The sequence below is a fragment of the Prunus avium genome, chromosome 1 (genome assembly GCF_965620075.1).
Source record: "Prunus avium chromosome 1, drPruAviu1.hap1.1, whole genome shotgun sequence".
NCBI classification, from domain to species: Eukaryota; Viridiplantae; Streptophyta; class Magnoliopsida; order Rosales; family Rosaceae; genus Prunus; species Prunus avium.
The window spans coordinates 18,725,516-18,748,108 of NC_142284.1; the positions used below are offsets into that span (position 1 = coordinate 18,725,516).

Genomic DNA, 22,593 nt, shown 5'->3' on the forward strand with positions numbered 1-22,593 from the left:
ATCTGCCGAGACATCCAGGGCTCGATCCTCCCCAACATCATCGCGCACTGGACTGATGACGATGGTGCCCCTACTGATTCCTGCCTCCTCGGCCCCTCCATTGATGGCGGAATGCCAGAGAGGCTTGTGGCCCACTTGAAGAACAACCTGGTAGACCACTCGGCCTTTGACGGGGGGGACTTCCAAGATTGGAACGTTGTCAGGCCGCAGCAGCAATGGCCGACCGTGACCTCGGACTGGGAGAAGTGGCTGCCGAGGATGGAGCATTTCTTCGGCAAGCAATGGAAAGATCAAGGCATCTACCACTTGATCAAGTTGTTTGATCAGCCGCTCGTCATGGATTGGTCGCTCTTGGCCGCGGCCTTGTGCTTCTGGTCGTCGGCCACCAATACTATGAACTTTCGGTTCGGCATGATGACGCCGACCGTGCTGGACATGGCCGCCCTGTTTGGCCTCTCTCCTCTCGGTGTGGAAGTGAACGCCGCACTCGTTGCTCCTGAGGTGGAAGAGAGCTTTAAAGCCATGTGGCCCGCTCTCACGAGAGTCGCCGGGAACAAGGCGAAGAATATGCTCAACTACTCCAGCTTCTACAGCAACTTCAGCATAAAGGACAGCGCTGAAGACAACATCATTGCCCCTCTCGGCGAGGTTGAACACGCCGCGTTCTTGCTGTACTGGTTGTGCAAGTTTGTGTTCTGCACCCAGGCGAACAAGGTCACCCTGGAGTTTGCTCATGCGGCCGATTATCTTGCGCAGGGCGGCAGGCTAGGGCTCGGCCCATTCCTTCTCGGCCATATCTACCGTACGCTTCATGACATCGTTACTGATGGAATGAAACCGAAGCACGGCGGTCCGCTGTGGGCTTTCCAGTTCTGGCTGCAAGCCTACTTCCCAGAGCTGAGGGCGACGGCTAATATTAACGACGCCGAGCCGCTGACCAATGCATTTGCCCGAGCTCCTAGGAGGCATAACACCTCGGCCCTCTGTTACAAATTCTTCTATGGCCTGACTGAGAGAACTGGTACGCAGTTCCGAGTCTGCCTTACTCGGCCGTTCCCCCGGTTCCTGACTCACGACCTCTCCGTCATTCCTGATGTTGAGACGGAGAACGATCTGAAGGAGATCTGGGGCTCCTTCCTGGTTACGCGCGACCTTCACTGCGGCATGTCCAAGGCCGGGGCCGAGGTTTATCTGCCAAACTTCGTGGCGCGACAGTTCGGCCTAATCCAGACGGCCCCACTCCCTCCTCTGTCAACCAACCGGCTCTCGTCATGGAGGGCCGATGTCTCTCAGCAACAAGGCGTGGCTGGCATAACCTTCCAGCTTTAACAGGGGATGACCTTCCTGACTCTGACGCCCTGGTCGCGCCGTAATGCGTATGACGAAGATGGAAGGGTCTGGTACGAAGAGTGTATCTCGGCCAGATTTATTCAGCCTGTTGAAGAGGCCGCGAGGGTGGCCCTAAAAAATGCTGATTGGGACCCTCTTACCCCCAAAGGCACCAAAGTGAAGAAGGTATCAGTCGGGCCCCCTCGACCGAGTACCCCGGCCGTGGCCGTTCCTAAGGTAATAGCCCCTCCTTCGGCTGGAGCCACGATCGCAGCTCCGACGGTGGCCCCAGCCTCGACCGCGGCCCCAGCTCCCAAGGCGACGCCTGTGGTGGGGGCGCGAAAGACGCTGGCGCACAGGACCGTGTCGTCCTCCCCGTCGGCTCGCCCGACTGCTGCCCCTGGTAAGCCTTGCTCGATTTATTTTTCTATCATTATTCTCTGCCGGCCTCTCAAAGCTACTTGGTCCTTAGTTATCTCATCTCTCCGTGGTAGAGCCGGCGACAGTGGAGTGACCGAGGAAGAGGACCCTCTTCACTTTTTCGGAAGGTGGAAGTGAGGAGGAAGTCCCTCCTGTGATCGTAAGGGAAACTCCCCCTGTGGCCGCTAGTATTTCTCCTTGGCCTCCTTTTTCCTTTCTTTATTTTCTAAGTCACCTCCTTCCCCCCTTTTTATGCATTTTGGTAATCTGGCTAGTTCCTCAAGACGTGGTGATAGTCGAGGAGGAGGCTGCGACCGAGATGCCGCACGAAGAGGAAGCGGCCGCTGCCCAGAGAGTGGTCGAGGAGGAAGTTACGACCGAGGAGCTGGTCGAGGCAGTGGTTGAGATGTTGGATGTTGGGTCTGCGTCCGCAGAAGTGCCGCCTTCTGAGGAGATAGCCAAGGAAACCGTCGAGGAGGTCGCCGAGGAGGTTGCCGAGGAAGCTGTCGACGAGGATGCCGAGGAGGTCATCGAAGAGGCCGCCTCTCTCGTGCCAGTTGAGCCATTACCGTCCACTCCTCGTCGTCCAAGCGGCATTGTCTTTCGCTCAGTAAGAGTTCGCTTTCCTTAGGCCTGACTTAGCTGTTTTCTTTTTAGAATTTTGCACTATGTTTCTGATCGAACTTTTTCTTCCAGCCGTCGCTGACGCTATCCACGGTTGCTGTGACCATGCCCCCTGCGCCGTCGTCCCAGGATTCGATCGTCGTGGCCGAGCCGGTGGGAACTGGAGCCACGGTCGTGAGTGTGCCGAGTCTCCTGCGAACTACCTCGGCAGTCATGACCGACCTCTCGCTCGTTGTGAGTATTTAGTCGACCCTTTTTAGTCATCTCCTTATGTCCTGGCCGGTTGTTTCTTACTTAACCTCTCTCTTATGTGTAGGAGGCCACCTCCTCTGATGATCTCGAGGAGCTATACGCCAGCCTCCATGTGGAAGGAGGTAGCTCGGCCCCGGCTCCCCTGGACGAGGATTCCAAGACCGTCATCGAACGGCTCCGAGAATTCCTTCTCCTTGACGTCCAACAAATGACCGCTACCGGGGCGATTATGGAGTTTAGGACTTGCTTGGTTACGGCCATGGCGCTCGGTCTGCTCGACTCGGCTCAGCTGGATGAACTGCAAGCCCGTCTGGCCGAAGGCGAGGAGATGATCGGCCGGTACGCTGAAGCCGTTATGAGGATGGCCGAAGGGAGCTCGCTCGAGCAAGATCTGGAGGTAATCAAAGAACAAGTCCACCCTGTAATGGCCCGGCTGAAAGAGAATGACCTCGTTGTTCAACGAGAGAATGAAGAGCTTGCGCAGGTCGAGGCCCAGATTGCCGAGCTCCAGGCTCGCCGAGATCTCATACTCCAACGCCGAGATGGCGCAGTTGCGACCGGGGCTGATCTGAAATCTTCGGGCAAGCAAATCCTCAAAGCGGCGAATGAGACGAAAAAGGCGCTGGCCGAGCGGAAGCTGATCCGGGCGAGGTGGCAGGCGGACATCAATGGCGGGGACATCTCTTGGAGAAGGATTACCTGCCTAATCTGGGGGATGTTCAGCGAGGGGGTCTAGGCGAGCGAAAAGCGGCTGCTTTTAACTATTTATTTTTCTTTTGGGATGTAATAAGTATACACATACATTTTATTTTATCTACACATCTATTTCCTATCTTTTGTACCGTACACAGATATACGTATATATGTATTGTTTCGGCCTCAACTGGTCGTTCTAACTTTTTGTATAGATAACTTCTCAAACTAAAAAAATAGGGTGGAGCCCCTTCTTTTCTGAATGACCGAATGCATGTCTTTTCGCTTATTACTGACCGCACCGTTTATTTAACTCGCTCACCTACCTCCTTTTCTTTTTCTTAACCTTTTTGTCGTAGGTCCTCGGCGCCATCTTCTTTTGAACTTGCGCCGAGTTGTAGGCGTCGAGTTTCGATTGTTCTGAATTCTCTGAACTCCTGGGCATCATTCGCGAGTAGTCCTTCTTCTTTTGGCCATGCTGCCCGATACTTTGAAGAAATCGAACCCTCCGCTTTAATAGTTTACCAGGGTCATGGCCGTTGGCCAAGACATAAGGAGTTGTACCCACGGCCGAATTTTTTGCGATGCGGCGTGCCCAGAAAACCTTAGGAAATAAATCGTGCGCATCACTAGGTTCCCTTGACAGGCACGGCCTTGGGTAATTTGGTGCCCCCAGCTCCCCCTGTATTAAATCGTCTTTCAAGATAGGCCGAATGTCTTCGAACTGAAACCCTCGAAACGGCCTACTTTGCTGCGCAACGTTTCGCGGCCATTCCTGCTGGGCCGTTTGAGCAAAGGGCTCGGCCGCTGCGACCGAGCCGGGTAGTTTCGGAGGAATGCCGTGGGTTTGACAGAGGTTCACTTGGTCCGCTGGCCACCAAGGTATGGCCCCCTGGTTTTGTTGATCTGCATTATAATCGGAAGCTAGGTGAGTCTGCGTTACCGTCAGAATGGCCGGATCGTGTATTTGCACCGGTAATGCAGCAGTCAAACCTTTCTGATCGTATTGTTGTGGTGATACTTCGGTTGCGTTGCCCTGGTCGGACGGCACCTGGTCGGTCAAGTTATGGGTTGGGCCGAATTGCTCGGCTGTAGACACCGCAGGGCTACTCCGTCCTAATGCTTTGGCTAAAGCGTGGAGTGGGCCGCATGTTGTCTTTGCCAGATGGGTTGGTCCAGGATTCGCCCACGTGGGCTGGGACTGCCCCCAGCTGTTTGTCGGCGGCAAAGGATGCTGGCCGTAGCCTGATGCTTGGGCGTGGGCTGATACGCCGAGGCTGCTGGTTTCGCCATAAGGCTCGATTCTCTCGCGCTCTTGGCTCCTTGATCCGGCTCTGGGAGGTGTCGCGGGGGAGGTTACCAGCATCCTCTCTTGAAAAAGCGTTCGCAGCTCCGAGGAGAATCTGTCCATTGCGGCCATGAAGGACGTTTCTATCCTGTAGGCCTGCTTGGACATTAACTCCTCCACTACTGCCTGTTCCTGTATGGCCTCGGCCGTACGATCCGTCGTTACTGGAACGCTGGCCGAGATCCCGACCGATTGTTCGGTCTCAGTGATAGTGATTGGTGAGGTGGACTCAGGAGTCTCAGAAGTCATTTCGACTGCCTTGTTTTTGAGCTTTGCCTGTGCCCTCGTTTCCACCATAAGTTTTGACAAGTATCCCACCGGGCGTGCCAAAAGTGTCTGCCGCGCAAATCTCACGGCCTGGGGTTCCAGGCCGAGGGGATATGCGTTGACACGCAGTTTCCTGCTTTTGGGTGCGGTGCGGTTGTGTGCGGGCGTGCCAGCACGGTCTACCGTGCGTCGAGATGTTTGAAGTGGTTGAAAGTATTTAAATGGTGCGCTTGTTTGAACTCGTCTTCTAATCAAACGATTGTAGCCGAGAGAGGAACTAGTCTCGGCTGGTAGGTTCACGGCCTGAACTACAAGGCCGTCGAGTGGTGGTGTTGGTGGGTTTAGGGCGGTGCTCCGGCGCGCTGCTCAGTGAGCAACGGTCGTATGATATATGGGGTGAGTGAACGAACAACAAGGATGGTGCTCCGGCGCCTTGAAGATCAAGGGTCGTATGATATATTGATGAATGGATTTTCTTACATACTAACGCTACTCCTAGAAAAGCAAGTAAAATATTGAAAGTGCATTACAGGAAAATATAAGTTGCTCCGTGGGAGGCTTTTGTTTGGTGTTTGAACCCTTTGAACGTGGTCCTGAGTCTTGTATTTATAGGAGGGGTTCCTGGATGAGTAATCGATGCTGAAATCCTGCGTGGTGGAGCCTGATTAGAGCAAGTGGGCAGTCCAATCGACATTTGGGATCGTGAAGTAAGGTGTTGTGACCCCTTAAAATCCTGGTGAATCTCGGCCGCCGTTCTTGATCGTGAGTTCTGCGCTTCTGGCCGTGGAGACGCATTTATTGCTCTGATGGCTGGTCACCTAATCTCTCAAGCTGCAAAGAGCTTTGTGAGAATGTTGGCGTCTAATCACTCTGATCCTTGTCGCCAAATTCTGACTTCAATCACTTCCCACCTTCCCTCATGTATTAAATGCTTATTCGCAGCCAGTGGGTTTGCTGCATTAAACAGGCACTACTTCATTAAATGAAGCATGGGACCCTGCCTATCACGTGATGATTTGACTTTAATACTTCTGGCCGCGACTTCGCTCGGCCTCGGCCTCGGCCTATAATCGAGGCCGAGATGATCATGCCTTTGCATTTTTCCTCAGTTTTCAGGAAGGCAAAGCACCTTGTTGAAACGCTGCGTTTCAGCTTCTCGAGAAAGTGCTAGGGCCGAGGAAAAAGGGGCTCCTTCGGCCTAGTTTATGGCCGTGATTTATTAGGCACAAACAGTCCCCGTTTAAGCCACGGTCCACCTTAACAAAAGTACATAAAAAATTCCTTAATCTCTCCCTCATTGCTGGCGTAAAAAATATGGGAGGAATAAGTCGAACCCAAATCCAAATTTTTTGGAATTCCAATGGAATTGGCAAGGGGTCGACACTTCCATCAGTACCTGTTAACAGCAGCAGTGCCCTATCAAAAGTCTAGGGCAACCCTTGCAGAACCTTCCGCCAATCCAAATCAATTTTGAAAGAGAACGAAAACCACAAAGGATCATTGAGTTGGACCACCGTAAACCCTCCATGGTATGCCAAATCTTCTTCATGGTACCTATGAACGGCTCCTTATGAATCGATTTGGATGTAAGAAGTCTCCCCACCAGGAGGAACTGCTCAGCCTTCAGCGCTCTGAGTTCCTCAATTCCAAAAACCTCGATTCTTCAGCATTCGAGATTGCCAGAGTGCTCGTCATCCCATTCACTAACTCATCCACAGTCTCCATCGCCACGTCCAAGCACCAATTGCCAATTGCAAAAACACAAAGACACCAAGTCTAAAGCCTCTCAACCGTGCCTTCTGATTGGTTCATAATTGTATATCATTTTGTACCCTTCTAGCTTATGATTTGGTTATGTTTTTTAGTTAAACTTGTGCTTTTAATCCTTTTTGTGTTTATCTTTCAATTCATTAAGCTTTAGGTAACAATGATGGCTTTGGATAGGAAATGATGCAATTCATGCATGTTAAGGCCTGATTCGGGTGAATGGAAGAAGAGCTTAAAGACAAACTAATTTTGGCTACAGCCCCTTGCCAGCCCAGTTTCGTAGGTCAACTTCGTGGCCTTGGATCAGCATGCTCTGGGGCTTGGATGAGGTGAAGATCTTCATGAAACTTGTTCCAATGGGTGTCTAGTACAACATATCCAAATTTGAGCCCAATTGAATACGTTTTGAAACCTCTGGCCTTCCTACACCAAGTCTGGTTCAGAAGACTCGTTTTTGTTCAACAACCAAAAGAAGACCACATGGGTTGGCAGCAAAAGGCAACCACAATTGAACACCTTTGAACCCATGTGAAGAAAGCTTGAGGTTCAGCAAAAGAAGTATGGGATGAGATTGATTCCAACCACACTAACATAGACAAGATGAAGTGTGAGTTATGGGTTGTATTAAAAGAGGAATGGTGGTGTTGGATTTCATCATACTGTTCCTCCCTCTTAGCCCTATAAATAGAGAAGCCTTCAAGCTTCAAAACACACCCCAAGGGGGGGGAGCTCTCAAACACTTCTCTAGAGCTCCCTTCCCTTCTCTCCCTCAAATTCTCTTAGTTTCCTTTCAAGTTGTAAATTGTTGTAACAAAATGAGTTTACTAAATTTTCCTTCAAGTTTTCTTAGTTCCACTTTACTTTTATTTGTAATGTACATTCTTTCTTAAGTATTCAAGTTTAATTAGTTTCCAAGTTTCAATTATGATTTTTGTTCTTATTCATTATGCTTATAAGTTAATATGCTAGTTTGAATGATTGATCACCATTTAGGCTTGCAGGTTAGCTATCTTGGTTTGAATTAAGAGTAGACACTATGCTTTAATTCGAATTGAACTATGAATAGGAAGAGTATGTATGGACATTCGACAACAGGGATTAGATACATGCTTGGTTGTTTAAATTGTTCTTCTATGCTTAATGGGTTCCTAATGCTTAATTTTAGGTTAGACAACAAATGATCAAATTAGGGAATTAGGAACACAAGGTTATGACCAAACACCATGGCTTAATCATACTTTAGCTAGAATCAATCCGTTAATCTAATTGAACTTGGGAACTTATTTGCTTGAGTTATTTCTTTTTTTTCTTGTTTTATTTATTTTCTTTTCCATTTCTGTTTTGTGTAGGGAAAATGAATTGGATCATTCAATCACCAATCCTCATGGGATCGACCTCGCACTTACATATGCTATACTATCGAACGGCTCGTGCACTTGCGAGCATCACAAGTTGAGGATGCAGCTGAATCCATTTTGGTGCAGCTGAATCGAAGCAACACCTTCCCTTTCACTCATAGACTAGGAAGCTCTTCTTTTCAGTCACCGTGCGCCGCAATCCACTAGAGTATGCAAAACCCTAGTAGCCGCAATAGACTTTTCTAAAACCCTAACCTAGAAGGAAGGGACTCGTAACCCTTTTTCCCACCTCTTCTAGGTCTTCTATTCCTTCTCACAATGATGTACCAAATCAAGATTCAGGCCACAATTGCCATTTTCATGTCTTCGTTTTGATTTAAAAACCCTTTGGTGTATTTATGCATCAGTTTTAGGTTGACTAATTTTTTGGTCTTCATTTGGTGTATTCATTTTGTATTTAGCCTTGAGTTGGTTTTGTATTTAATTGGTTATTTGCCGTTGAGCTTTTAAAGCTTTTAATTTACATTGCATGCTGCATCTAATGGTAGAAAATTGTTTGCAAAAAGGGACAAGCAATTTCATGTGATTTTATTGCAATTGGTTTAATGCCTTTGAGGTGTAACCAACTATAAAAAGCCTTAGCTAGTGGGCTGATGGGGAATATAATTCGAGCTAAGTTGGAGAGAGAGAGATATCATAATTTTATTGGAGCACATTTGAGCAATTGTTATTTTATTTTATTTCCAACAAACCTTATTCTTTGTGATGTACAAGAGTTATCGTGTATAATAACATATCGAAAAGAAAGAGGATTAAACCTTCTCAGACTAAGGCATATATATATATACATATATATTCTTCTCAAAGTTTAGGGATGAAAAAAATCCCCATTGGGTCCTTCACCTTAATGGGGGGAGATTTCAGGGTAAAATCGGGGACATGTACGCCTATCTCCGAATTTTCGAAATCACTAGTTGGAGACAGGCCGAGGATAGTATTGATACCCCATCCCTAAACGCGGCCCAATAAGTTGAGATGATTGTGTGTAGTTGAGTTAAATAATAATTTAAGGTTAAATTAGTGTAATAATATAGGATAAGTTTTTTATTATTTAAAAGTAAATAAATCGGCAATTCGATGCAGATTTGGGAAATAACCCCAAGGGGGATGGGTATGTGAATTTCTCAAAAATTCTTATTGAGGATAGAGGTGGGGGGGAGGGGATGGGCGAATGGATTGCGAGCGGGGATGGAGAGTGAGGATGGGGATAGTATTGTCATACCTGGCTCTGTGCCCTGTCACCATACCTAAACTTTAAGTACATTTTGTGATAAATGTCGGTAGTATCTATATATATAAAGCAAAAGGCAGAGAATGGTGAAACATTCAAAATACTAGAAAATTCTTAGTTAATGCAAATATTAAGAATTGAAATGATTAATTAAATGAGGATAATATGGTAAATTCACATTTTTTCTTATTTAAAAAAATTAAAATGAAAAGAAAAATCAGATAATGGCCTATTTGTATGGAACACAACTACCCATTATCTTTTTTAATTCTAAAATAAATTTTAATTTTTTTAAAAAAAATCTCTCGCAGGTGCAGAAGCGCGTGCGAAGAGGCTAGTAAAAAGAAATGTGAGCCCAATGAATAAAATCATCAGAATTGAAGGTGGGCCAGTGGGAGAGGGTAATAAAAGCCTATTAATATGTGTTGACCCGCGAAACTACTCGGCCAGAAAAGCCCATTGCAGAACCCGGTTGGGCAGGGTTACAAAAGGTAATTCGACCCAATTTTTCTAGGGTTAAAGGAGCCTCTTGCACCTTGAGGTATAAATCTAGCTCAGAACACACAACGCGGCTTGGTTCGTCTGGATCTGCCTTTACCAGGAGAAGAAGGAAAAGCTTCTCCGCCGTCAGAATGGTATCTTCATTTCTCCCTTTATTGCGTTGATTAACATGTTTGTAAACTTATAGATGTATGCATGCATATACACACATCTGATATATACACTTAACTTTGCACTTACTGACATGTATATAAATATGTGTGTGTGTATACGTATAGACACACGTTTAAGTGTATGCTCTGGTATTTTTATGTGTGAATCGATCCATGTAGTGAAATGGGTTTCCTTCAATTTTTCTTGTTTGGGTGTTTTTGGACCTGGACTGAAGATTATGTGCTATTTGCACTTTCTAGTTTTAATCCATTTCAGTATGGTAGTAGTTGCTTGTGTTTTCCAAATAAATGGAGATTCATGGATTTCTGAAAAAAGCCTTTGATGAGGTGCATTTTAGGTATGGATTGGTAGGAGTATAATCCAATATAGAATTATTATAAAAAAAAAAGTAGTAGTCTTTAGTATCTTTCTGACTGCAAAGTGTGAATGAAAATTCAGAGTCTAGATAGAGGGAATGAAGGAAATGTTCGAAGGATGATGGGCGAGGTTAAGTGGAATATCTTTGAATAATATTTAAATTTATATTTAGATAAATGAATGTTTTTCGATAATTCATGTTTGCATTTAAAATGATAATTCATAGTATTGTGATTTGGTTCAGTGGCTCTGTTCTTAGCTTCCAGGCCTTTTTGTAGACTCTGGATTCTATGCTAGTAAGAGACAACTGTCAAAATTCACAATGTTAAGATTGTCTTGAACCCTCAATAGAAATGTTGTATAGAATTTCATCTTATTGCCCATCATCTCCTGATTACACTACATCAGTGATGATATTATCAATCTTAGTTGATTCATATTCTGGCTAAACTCCTGTATTATGTTTTCTGATGTCTCGTTACTTCTAATTTGATGCCTGTTTGATTGTTTTGGAATATTCGGTTTTTTTGTTCTGTTACATTTATTTGTTAATGTTGGCTGCTATGGTTATTATCTTGTTTGCTGATATTGGATTCCTTTATTGTTTTACTTGTTACTCTTTGGTGCTAAGAGTTCATGTTTGTTGTTTTCTCCACAGCCTAAGCAAATCCATGAGATTAAAGATTTCCTTCTCACTGCAAGAAGGAAAGATGCACGCTCGGTGAAAATCAAGAGAAGCAAAGATGCGGTCAAGTTCAAGGTTCGTTGCTCCAAGTACCTGTACACACTTTGTGTGTTTGACTCAGAGAAGGCTGACAAGTTGAAGCAGTCTCTTCCTCCAGGTAAAATGTTATGAAAACACTATTATCTGTTTAGAAGCAGGTAATGATGCTATTGTATGTCCTAAAAGTTATTAGCTTTGTATGTTTTGTTTATAGTGATTTAGGCATCAAGATATCAACTGAATTCTTCACAAACCTCTATAATTTTTCCACAATTTATTGTGCAAATGGAATTTTATGGGTTGTGAAAGTATGTTCATACACATATTATAGTACTGTAGATATGTTTTTAGGTCACCCATTTTTCCTTTCACCTGTTAGGATGCAAGTAATATTATTTATTTTTTAGAGCCTTTTTTTTTTATGCAATTGAGTTGTTTGTTAAATGTTTTAGGCAACTTTTTTTTTTTGGTTTATCTTATTTGATATTATACTGGGTTTTTGTTGAATTTGTTGTGGCTGATTGAAGGGGTAAATGTTATTTCATGTCTGCAGGTTTGAGTGTGCAAGACCTGTGAACTGGAATACCCTGAGCATGTCAGATGGTTTCTAGGTGTTGAGAATTGGAAAACTTATCTTTTATGGTAGTGATTAAAATACTTTTGTAATGAATTGTTATTGCATGCTGCAATTGTTTGGTGGATGGTGTTAGTTTATTTCTTTCAATTATGGGAATTTAGACTTGCCGCTTCATTATAATGCAATTACCAGTTTTGAAGTGTGCTTTCTGCTAGTTTGTTTTGTTTGATATCTTGCTGCTGAAAATGGATTTCGTTGCAATGCCCCAATTAAGCGACGAGCTAAATGAGTTGAATATTGTGTCCAAATGCAGTGTCCGAACCGGTAGAGCAGTTCCAAATAATAGATTACTGAATTGCAATGAGTATCGTTGATTAGTTTTGCACTTGTAGTGGCAGCAATTTGAACTTTGTTTAATTCCCAAATCTTTTATATATAAATTTTAAGAGTAACAATATGTTTCAGTTTTTCTTTGTATATTGAAATAAGTTTTATACTAATTACTAGTAGGGTAAACTGTCGAATACCCCCTGAACTATTTCGACTGTAGAAATTATCACCCTGAATTAATTTTTCAGCCAATTTAGCCATTGTATTAAATTTATTTGTCGATTTTGCCCCTGCTGTTGGTTTTTTCACAATTTCATCCAAATCCGTCAGAAACACCTCGCGAATGGCACGTGCAGCTACTGTAGCGATCCGTATGCCCAATTCCCATAAAATCAAATCAATATTTCTAACTAGGTTGTGTGAGCTTTTGCTTCGATCAGATGGTGAGGGAGAAAAGACAATTTCAACTTGACAATAGTGTGCTATCAGAGGTGAAAATTAGGAAATATGATATGTTAATGAAGAATCTGTAGCCTTCAACTCAGAGAAGAGGGCAAAGGTCTCTCGAGTCCCTAAGCTTGTCATATTAAGTTTGGAAAATGAATACAAGTCCACTAAAAATCTATCATTGTTAAATTATTGCGATCCAGAACATAGTTTTACTTTAATATATAACCCGAGTCGCCAGAGTTTGGGGTGCAAGTTGAATAAGAAATTCCGATTTGGGCAGTTTCGATCTGAAAATTTTCAACTTCTGCATGCCCAAATCAAATCCCACTTCTGAAGTCGAAAATTTTCAAGAAAATTTGGATCGAAATTGGAATGTATCTCAAAATTCCAAAATTCCAAAATACATTGGGATGTATTTAAGTAGCATGATGTTCCGATTATGAGATCAAAGTAATTAGAGTGCAGTAACTTTCGATTTGTCTTTGCTATATCTGTCTTTAGATTCTTTGCTGCTGTCTATTTCAAATTTCCTTTTGTACAATGCTGTCTTAGCTATCTTTTTCATGTCAGTTTCATCCAGAATTTCAACCCTGGTTTTCGTTTTTAGTTTTTATTTTTATTCGAGATAGAGGGAATACATGCAAGAAAAGAGGGATGAAGAAGGGTTAAGGAAGGGAAGTGAGAAGAATGTGGAACAGATGTTTATTTTCCATTTTATTGTAACTTTACACCTTACAACAGTGTGGCTTGGCTTCACACTCAATTGTATATCAGAATAGTACCGTTCTAGTCAAGAGAAGCAACAAGATCCAGGCCATAGATAATTTCCATTGGACACAAAAGTTTAGTAAATGAAGTACTATTTGAGATTGAGAGGGAAAAGTAGCTTTGAAATATTAAAAAGCTAAATAAATTAAATGAAACCTCCTAGAAAAGATAAGAGTCAAAACCTCTAGGTACGCTAAAATGTCTTAGATCCAAAATATGTAAAACATTAAATTACTTATGCATCTTCTTCACTAACTCAATGAATTGTCCAACAAAATCGATATCACTAAACCATCCGCACATCTACGCTAAATAACCAAATTCTTCAAGCAGCTCAAGAAAGCATATGAAATGGAAAGTCCAAACAAGAAGGTTATTAAGCCTCAGCTGTTATGCCGAACGAACAAACTAAAATGTTCTTTGATAACTATTACAGTGGGCTTAAACTCAACCATGGTCTAACTCAACCAAGGTATAGATTTTATGAATTGGAAATTCATCACTTAGCTTGGATTGATGACCTGGAGGATGCTCTTTATCGTGCTCGTGTCGTTCTGATTCCCAATTGTGGGGCCAATATTTGTCATCATCATCCTCTCTGAAACCTGTGGAAAAACAGATGAAAAATAAGTGCCTGTTTGGAAACACTTAAATTTTTGCGTTTTTCTTTTCCACTAAAAGATGGAGGGTAAATGTATGGGAGGAAGGAGGGAAGAAGGGCAGAGGGAATAAGGGAGAGATGAAGGGGAATTCGTGAAATAAAAACTTCAAAATGAAAGCTATAATGTTTCTAGTTTTAACTTTTGATTTCCATTTTCAGTACCATTCCATGTACATTGTCCCTCAGCCATCCCTCCCCTTCCTCCTCCCTTCTTTCTCTCTTTTCTCCTATACATTTCCTTCCTATATTTCACTGGAAAAGGGTCTACATTTAGAGCGGATTACCTAACTGCAGAAGCTTCAGTCAGAGGGCACATCAAGGTCAATGCATCTCCATACAGATACAGTGGCTGATCATTCCTTCTGGCTATTTTTCCCATTAAATCACAGAATTATAATTATGTTATATAGAGAAACAATAAGATGTCAGTATGCTGGCCAAACTTCCATACCAGCAATTTATTTTTTCACTTTAACTCTCTTTGATGTCTTCGGGAATCGATCTTGGGGCTCTAAAATTACTTCATTAAGCATATGTGACCAAAGAGTTTTGAAATTATTGTGGAAACCCTCCTGAAACCAGTCCATGATTTCTGGATGCAATTCCTTGGGATTCTCCTTCCAGACCTCTCTTAACATAGCACAGTTGTCTATCTTTTTTCTATTCAGCTTAGCCAAAAGACTCCCAACCCGTCTTTGACCTGCTGCCTCTGGCCTTAAAACACTAGCAGGAGGGGCTGCCATATACTTATGAACAGATCTTAAACATGGCAAAACCTGGCCTTCAAGCAAAGCATAAGCAAAAACTGCCACTCGAAATGCATAATTACTAATTGCAATACTATGTGATGGAAGCTCCCATAAATGAGGACCAAAGGCTGGAATGACATAATGTAATACTTGGTCAGTTAGAGGCTCATAGTAAGGTTTGGTATCTGTTAGGGGTGCAGAGAAAGTGCATAGAGACCGAGCATACTCAACAAGCCATTCTGATTTCACACTAGTAACACCGTGCATGTACGGACGTCTTGTCTGTATCAACTCACTGTATACCAAAAACTCAGGGGCTGAATTAGAAACAGATGACCAACGGTGGAGGAACACAATCTCTTTAACCATGCAGGCTTGATACCGAACTGCATGAACTTTTTTATCTCCTAAAGATAACCCGGAACTTCCTCTAATGCGTTTGGCAACCCTATCTGCCCAACCAGCGCAGATAGCTTGACCTAGGAGCTCTTCCTCATACAATAATAGTGGGTTCTTATCATGGGAAACCCTCCAAACATTTTCTACATCTTTTAGACTTCCAAAAATCCATGAAAAATCCTTCTGCCCATCAGAAACACCACTTTGGTTAAAGACAAGTTGGAGTAGTTGCTTTCTCAGCTTGGACATTTCCTCCATTGTTTTCAGGTGTAGAGCATTGACATTACAGAATTCCACTGGGCTCTCCGAAAGTTCATAGCACTGCAAAGCATAAGCTACAGACAGAGCATCACTGCTGGGATTAGAAAATTTTTCACGAAACATTTTTACAGTTTCTTTTAGTTTCTTCCTTCTCAACTTCTCTTGCTTGTCCATAACTTCAATGTTCACAGTCCCACTGGAATTTCCGTCCTCATCTAAGTCTTGGCTTTTTGTGTCACTATCTTCAAACTGCCTGACAAAAGGATTTGACAAACTCAAAGCAGCTGCTGCTGCAACTGCGTATGCTAGCACTAAATTAGCCCTAGAGTAACTCTTCTCCTTACTCATTACTCGAATAATGGTAAGGAGCATCCTAGAGTGGCGAGGACTCATGGGAAAATCAGCCATGGCCTTCCCTAAAGGTGTCAGTCTTCCATTGCTGTCAAGTGCTTGAAGGATCTTTAAGCAACGCTCAGCTTCATCCAAGGCAGCACCCTCTGGAGGAGTTGGAAATGGAAAATTGGATACCTGGGATAGACACAAAAAAAAGGTCATATACTATAACAGCAGTCCAGACGTAAAAGATGACACACAAGATCTCTAAATAACATAATGTTAACAAAATAGAGCATACTTTCAGGTGAAACAAGCCAACGCTGCCCAAGAACTTAGTAAGAACCATCCAAAACCATGAACATTAGAAGATGAATGATACATCTACAAGCACTAAGACTCAAAAATCAACAGGTTCAGAACCCCAAACCTAACCCCAATGAGATCAGTATTGTCAATTTTACGTATAGTCAGTGGGCTGCACATGAAAATCTTGTGAAGTTAAACTATATCACCACCACCCAAATCAAGCTACTGAAAGAAAACTTCAAAATGTTTAATTGCATATTAATAGCTTAAAGTTTGGCCAGGAGACATTTTGGACCCACCTTATCAATATTCATGGATTTCATGTAAAGTACAACACCATCAACAGGGACTTTAGATATTTCAGCCAGAGAAAAGTCAAGAAAAATGTTACTATATGCTGCAGAAGAATACAGACGGTAACAGTATCCAGGCCCGGTTCTTCCAGCTCTTCCTGCACGTTGAGCAGCTGATGCCTTACTTATCCACTGTACTTCATATGTTTCCATGCCATTTGAGGAATTGTACCTTTTCACTTTCTCTCTTCCAGTATCGACAACGTACTTTATCCCAGGTATAGTTAAAGATGTTTCAGCCACATTGGTGGCCACAACAACGAGCCGTTCTCCTTCCCTGACTTCTTCAAATACACGAAGCTGATCTTTCGCATGGAGCATGGCATAAAGAGGGAGAACATGCAATGTACCTGGCGAAGTATTCTCTTCAACTCCACTCTTTTTTCCCATGCTAGGATTGGATTGGTTGTGGCAAGCATTTGGAGTAACTGAAATAGGTTGTTTCTCATCAGAGTTGAAGTTAAATGAAGTTTTTGCATCTAAAGCTTCAAAAGCGGCCTTCAGTTGAGTAATGCCCCCTTCCTCTCCTAAAACATTTTCAACATCACCATCAATTTCCGGGCTAGCTTGGATCAATGAGTCACCATACTCACCAATAATTTCCAGTTCACTCTCTGTTTCTGAATCATATGAATCATCCAACTCATCGTCATCTATATCAAACTGATCTTCATCATTATAGCTAAATCTGTCAGTTTGATGGTCAGCTGAATTTCCATGAACCTCAAATGCTTCATTGATCTCCTTCATGTCTATTTCCTCAGTAGAACTTCTTTCAGAAACTTCAGTGACATCACTCCTAATATCCCCTTCAGATGTTTTTTTAAACTGTTCCTTCGAAACTCTATGTAGCTTTCGACACAAATACTCTACTTCCCTCTGCCCAGTGACAAAGACAAGTATGCCCCCGCGTGGCAGCGTCTTGTGAATTGCCAAGACTTTTTTACATGCTTGCCCAATATAATCCTCTTCCTTGGTTCTGCTTGAAAAGTAAATGGTTACAGGAAATTGTCTGGTGGGAACTTCTATAACTGGCGGAGGATTGTGAAACAGCTTTCTACCAGACATGAAGTCTTCCACTCGCAAGGTGGCACTCATCAGAACAAGCTTCAATGGAAAAATCTGTTGGCCAGTACTTATAGTTCTTCCTGAAAGCACCTCCCGTTGCTGCTCTGCATATTTTTCCTGCCATCACATGCAAATGAGTACGAAAAATGGTTCAAAAACCTTGACTAACAAATATTTTCATGATCAACACTATGGAGCTTCACCTCGCGAGCACGAATTACGCGTGAAAGCATTCCGATAAGAATGTCAGTGTTCAAGCTCCGCTCATGAGCCTCGTCAAGAATTATGACAGAGTATCGCTTCAGCAAAAAGTCATTCTGTACAATAAAGAGCTTTGGTTTAAGTACATGGACAAGGATAACTAAATCTAACTAAACTCCATAAAATTTCATAAAAACGGTGACATGATAAAAGATTAGTACCAAAGAAAAAAAGTTGGAAACAGATCCCAGGAAGTAATGATCAATATTTGTACAATTGACAGAGTGAAAACCAAAACCAATAGAAATTCAGTTCAGGGCTGAATAAAACCGGGCCATTTGCGTGCCTTGATGCAAAATTAAATTGTGCAAGTACAAGTACTTTTAGTAAAGGGGAACAGTATCCAAAAATCTAGCTGGTTTCTCTCATCTTATCCCAAAAACACAAAAAAAAAAGGATAAAAATGAAGACTAATGACAAGCTGCAGTATTAATATGATATTTTATAGGGTTGGTACCTCACACAAATCCTCAGACACCGACCCACACACAGCCCGTCTAAGCCTTGAGACACATCCAAGGCAGTACCAATATGATTCCCTATTGACCGTCCACTAGCAGTCCATTAAGCCCAATGGGTACCCATTGCCCATTATATATGCATATCAAATTAATACTGCAGCTTGTCAAAGCATTTTTATCCTTTTTTCCGTTCTTGGATAAGATAAGAGAAACCAACTACTAATGTGAGTGAGGAGGAAAAAAATGAGAGAGAGAGAGAGAGATCTCTACTAAGACTTAAGATATATACAAATAGTCAAAACTTAAAAGGGATTTTCTTTTAAGAAGAGAACCACGCTGTTCGGCTCATCCCACAATGTGTTCCCAATATATAAAACCATCTATTTTGTAGGTTCCCTTCAAAACCATTCATGTAAAACATTTACTAAATTGTAGAGAAATGTCGTAATTATGCGTAAAATAGTTTGTCCCAGGATCCTAACCCATACATATATATACTGAATTTTTCTACGTTAAGGATGTCCTTATTGTAAGAAAAGTGCACATATCCTTCCTAGGGCTACCCAAGGATATATTTTACAATGATCGGAACCATCTAGATTTTAGGTCATTCTTCAAGGATTATACCTGCTAGAAAATTCAGATCAGAAGTTGCCAAGGATAATCAAATGGCTAAACAATTTCTGATTTAGCTGAGAAGCTAAAAACTGAATGGTTCTAATCACTGGTTCAATCATCCAAACAGTATATGTATCAATATGAAAACAGAACCCAACCTTAATAGAAACCCAAATAGAGAAACTTATTATTTGATGCATAGTTGCTCAAATCATGATAGCATTAACAAGATCGGTTGCTTAAAGAACCTGAAGTTCCCGTAGTAATATTCCATCTGTCATGAACTTGATGGAGCAACTTTCACCGATCCTTTTGTCATACCTAACTTGAAACCCGACCTCTTTACCTAAATGTAGACCAAGCTCATATGCCACTCGCTTAGCAGTCGCAAGGACTGCAACACGACGAGGTTGAGTAACACCAATTATACCACTTCGGACACAAGAGAAGCTTGAACCAAAGCCGGCTTCAAAAAGAAACTGCAACATGTCAACCAAAATGCAGAATTAGGAGCTTCAAGGGATCAAGAATATAAAATACATATAAACATAACAACAATAATATGATAATAACCCCACCTGTGGAACTTGGGTGGTTTTACCACACCCAGTCTCTCCACATATAATAACAGTGGAATGGTCATTAACAGCCTCCATTATCTCCTGCTCCATCATTACTATTGGAAGATCCTTCCTTGCATTTTCAACTTCCTCAGGCCTTGATACATGCACTATAGTTGGGGCGATTAGAGACCTCGGTGTAGGAGAATTTGATAATTTACTCATCCCGCTGAAATTTACATTTGGTGTTTCTTTTACTTTGTCCTGTCCCAAATCCACCCCCAGTCTCCAGTCAGTCAGTAACACCAGTCATAAATAAATAAATGCCACTCAGAACATATAAAAACTGGTAATATCACATTTCTGACTACTGTAAGAAACAGGAACATGAATAGCATGTTGATCACATTGTGCTCATAGTTATCCTTGATACCTATCAAAAATCCAAATGTGATCTTGGATTGCACATCTTACAAGTATTATAAAACCATTCTGAAATTTAGAATCTAAAATTATTTGTTTGTTCCTGTTTTTCTTTTGTCTATTGAAGGGCAGGCTGCAGGAGGGAGTATCACAACGTATAGAATACATGCCATAAGAGCAACAAAATTTCCTTTTTAAAAAGTATCAACCAATAATGGGATTTCATATAATAGGTTCAAAAAATAGTAACATAAAAAGACAAGATACTTAGAAGAATTCTCAATATGATGAAGATGAAACATACCATCTTCATGCTTTGACTATCATCATTCACACTTGAAGTGGGCAAAATGTTTATGTCTTCTCGCAAAGATGTGTCATGTTTGTTGCTAATAGCATTTTTATATGGTGAGTCAGCAGCACTTCCACCATTCACGCCAAGTCCTCTGCCACAGACTAGACCCTGAGATGAGTCCAAAGAAATAAATGTGTTCTTTTGGATTTCTGCTGGGACTATCTTTGATTGCACCTGATCATTCTTGCAAAGATCTGACCTTGATTGAGTTTTTTCTAACTCAGGTTCACTTTCACTTTCACTATCTATCTGATTCTTGTTAAATGGTTGGTCAGTAAGGGGAACACCAAAGCCAGCTTTGGAGAATAGTACAGCCTTCCTACATTTTTCCTTTTTAGTCTCAACCTACAAAAAAAAAAAAAAAAATTAAAGGAAAAAAAACCCTGTTAAGAAGAAAGATATGCAACAAAATTTTGATTATATTGGTAAACACTTTCGCGGATACAAACCTTGCCAATATTCTTTGATGACTGCAAAAGAGAATGTGCACCCACTGGAAGCTTATATTTCCTGGTAATGTAAATACAAAAATCCCATCAAACATCACTTGGATAGGAAACAGACTAAAAGCAGGGAGCAGGGAAGATAGCCGTACTCTAAGGCCTCAATGCTTTTGGATATGGAAAGGGATTTTTCCTTCTCCTCCTTGAGAAATGAAAAGCAAACAATTCCAAGTCAAGTTAAGAGAACAATGAAACAAAAATGCATTGAGTTTTTCACCTATCAATACAGTCACGTACCTCCAACTTCTTCAGCTTCCTTTGCTGGGATTTGCTAATCATTGTTGCTTTTCTTTTATTGAGTTTTTCACAATCCTGGATAATCAGATTCAGGGAATATTTAATTTGAATACAGCAGAAAATAAAACAACTAGTAATTTAACTTCTGCACGCACCTGATTGGTGCCCTTCCTTTTGTTCCTTCTCTTTGCTGGCAAGATGAGGGTGTTGCTATCACCACCTCCCAAGCTTAAACCCCAAAAAAAAAAACGGAAAGAGGATGAAGGTTTAAAATGACAGAAAACGAGTTTTTTGCCATTCCAATTAATGGCTGAAGAACTAGATACCTAGGAAAAGTGGCCGAGCCAGTTCAGTTTCCATTGCTCACTCCAAGTTACATGATAGAAATTTCTTTAACAAGTAGCATGTAATTGTAAGCTTTAATTCACTATAGCCCTACTTATATAAAAGTTGAGATTAAGATCATGAAAAAGAACAAAACTTGAGCCCTAGATTTCTGTTGTTTTAGTTTGTCAACCTCATAAACTAACCTAAGGCCCTGTTCTTAGGCAAGTATTTAAATGGGTGTCTTGTAGTTGAAGGAAACTAGCATAGAGGCAAATGACAAAACAATAAAATCCACACCTCAAGTCCATATGCTGTGCACAATTCTCCATGGGAAAGTCCAGTTTGCTCCTCATTTACTTACTTCAACAAACCTGAAAAATATTGCCACAAAATTTAATCAAAAAACATTTATTATGAATAAATTGACTTTTAACCATTCAACAATTTATCAATATAACAAATGCGAATGAATCTCTTTCATTTGTTTTCTGGGAAAGTAAAGTGTTGCATACAAACAGACGGGCAGTGATGAGGGAAAAGGGCGGATCCAAATTACGAAATTACCAATGAATCTTCTCCCTTCTTACGCCTCGGTGGTGGAGTTTTTTCTGGAATTTCCTTCTCCTTCTCTCCAAGTGTCTCTTTCTCACTCACTTTCTTCTTCGCTGCGTTCTTCTGTTGTGAAAACAGGTGCGTTGAGGCTCTAGAGCGGGTTTTACAGGGTGCTTCGATAATTGGGGTTTATGCAGGGGCAAAATCGGGATTCTGTGTCAGATGGGTATTATCGTAAAAACGCAAAATTAAAAATTTAAAAAAAAAACTAAAATTAGAATATGAAATTATGGCATACACGCACTTCTGTGCTTGCAAGGTTTTTTTAAAAAAAATTTAAATTTATTTGAGAATTAAAAAAGATAATGGGTAATTGTGTTCCATAAAAATAGGATTTATTATATGATTTTTCTTTTAATTTTAATTTTTTTTTAATATGAAAAAGTATGAATTTACCATATTATCCTCATTTAATTAATAAATTCAATTCTTAATGTTTACGTTAACCAATGGCATTTTCTGGTATTTTGAATGTTTTACCATTCTCTGCCTTTTGCTTTATATATACTAGCCTCTCCGCGCCTGCGAGAGGTTTTTTTTTTTTTTTTTTTTATAAAAAATTTAATTTATTTTAGAATTAAAAAAGATAATGGGTAGTTGTGTTCCATAAAAATAGGATTCATTATCTGATTTTTCTTTTAATTTAAATTTTTTTAATATGAAAAAGTGTGAATGTACCATTTTATCCTCATTTAATTAATAATTTCAATTCTTAATGTTTGCATTAACCAAGGGCATTTTTTGGTATTTTGATGTTTCACCATTCTCTACCTTTTGCTTTATATATATAGATTAAAGGTAAGGATTATAAAGTTGTTGAGGCCCAAAAAAGTCACGGGAAGCTCAATATAACATATAATGTTAGTCATGTGT

The 22,593-nt window shown here is 41.5% G+C and overlaps 2 protein-coding genes across 4 annotated transcripts; one reads left to right on the forward strand and one right to left on the reverse strand.

The window, feature by feature from the left end:
- Positions 1-9,802: 9,802 nt before the first annotated feature.
- LOC110749528 (large ribosomal subunit protein eL38z/eL38y) lies at positions 9,803-11,881 on the forward strand. The gene is made up of 3 exons (XM_021949639.2): positions 9,803-9,984; positions 11,040-11,223; positions 11,659-11,881. Exons 1-3 carry the CDS (start codon positions 9,982-9,984, stop codon positions 11,679-11,681), a joined length of 210 nt encoding a protein of 69 aa, XP_021805331.1. The 5' UTR covers positions 9,803-9,981; the 3' UTR covers positions 11,682-11,881.
- Positions 11,882-13,449: 1,568 nt separating this feature from the next.
- Positions 13,450-21,826, reverse strand: FAS4 (RNA helicase family protein). Of its 3 annotated transcripts, none has more exons than XR_015832852.1 (13): positions 21,673-21,826; positions 21,406-21,479; positions 20,937-21,009; positions 20,782-20,856; positions 20,637-20,686; positions 20,491-20,551; positions 19,991-20,386; positions 19,282-19,527; positions 18,952-19,182; positions 17,567-17,680; positions 16,242-17,480; positions 14,176-15,828; positions 13,450-13,835 (listed from the first exon to the last, which is right to left on the reverse strand). XR_015832852.1 is itself a non-coding variant. In XM_088246821.1 (13 exons), the coding sequence occupies exons 2-12, from the start codon at positions 21,459-21,461 to the stop codon at positions 14,350-14,352; spliced, it is 4,020 nt and encodes a 1,339-aa protein (XP_088102947.1). In that variant the 5' UTR covers positions 21,462-21,479; positions 21,673-21,826; the 3' UTR covers positions 13,450-13,835; positions 14,343-14,349. The 3 variants fall into 3 exon arrangements, 1 of the variants encoding a protein (XP_088102947.1); XR_015832853.1 differs by having other exon boundaries at positions 20,937-21,107; positions 21,673-21,798; XM_088246821.1 differs by having other exon boundaries at positions 14,343-15,828.
- Positions 21,827-22,593: the final 767 nt, after the last annotated feature.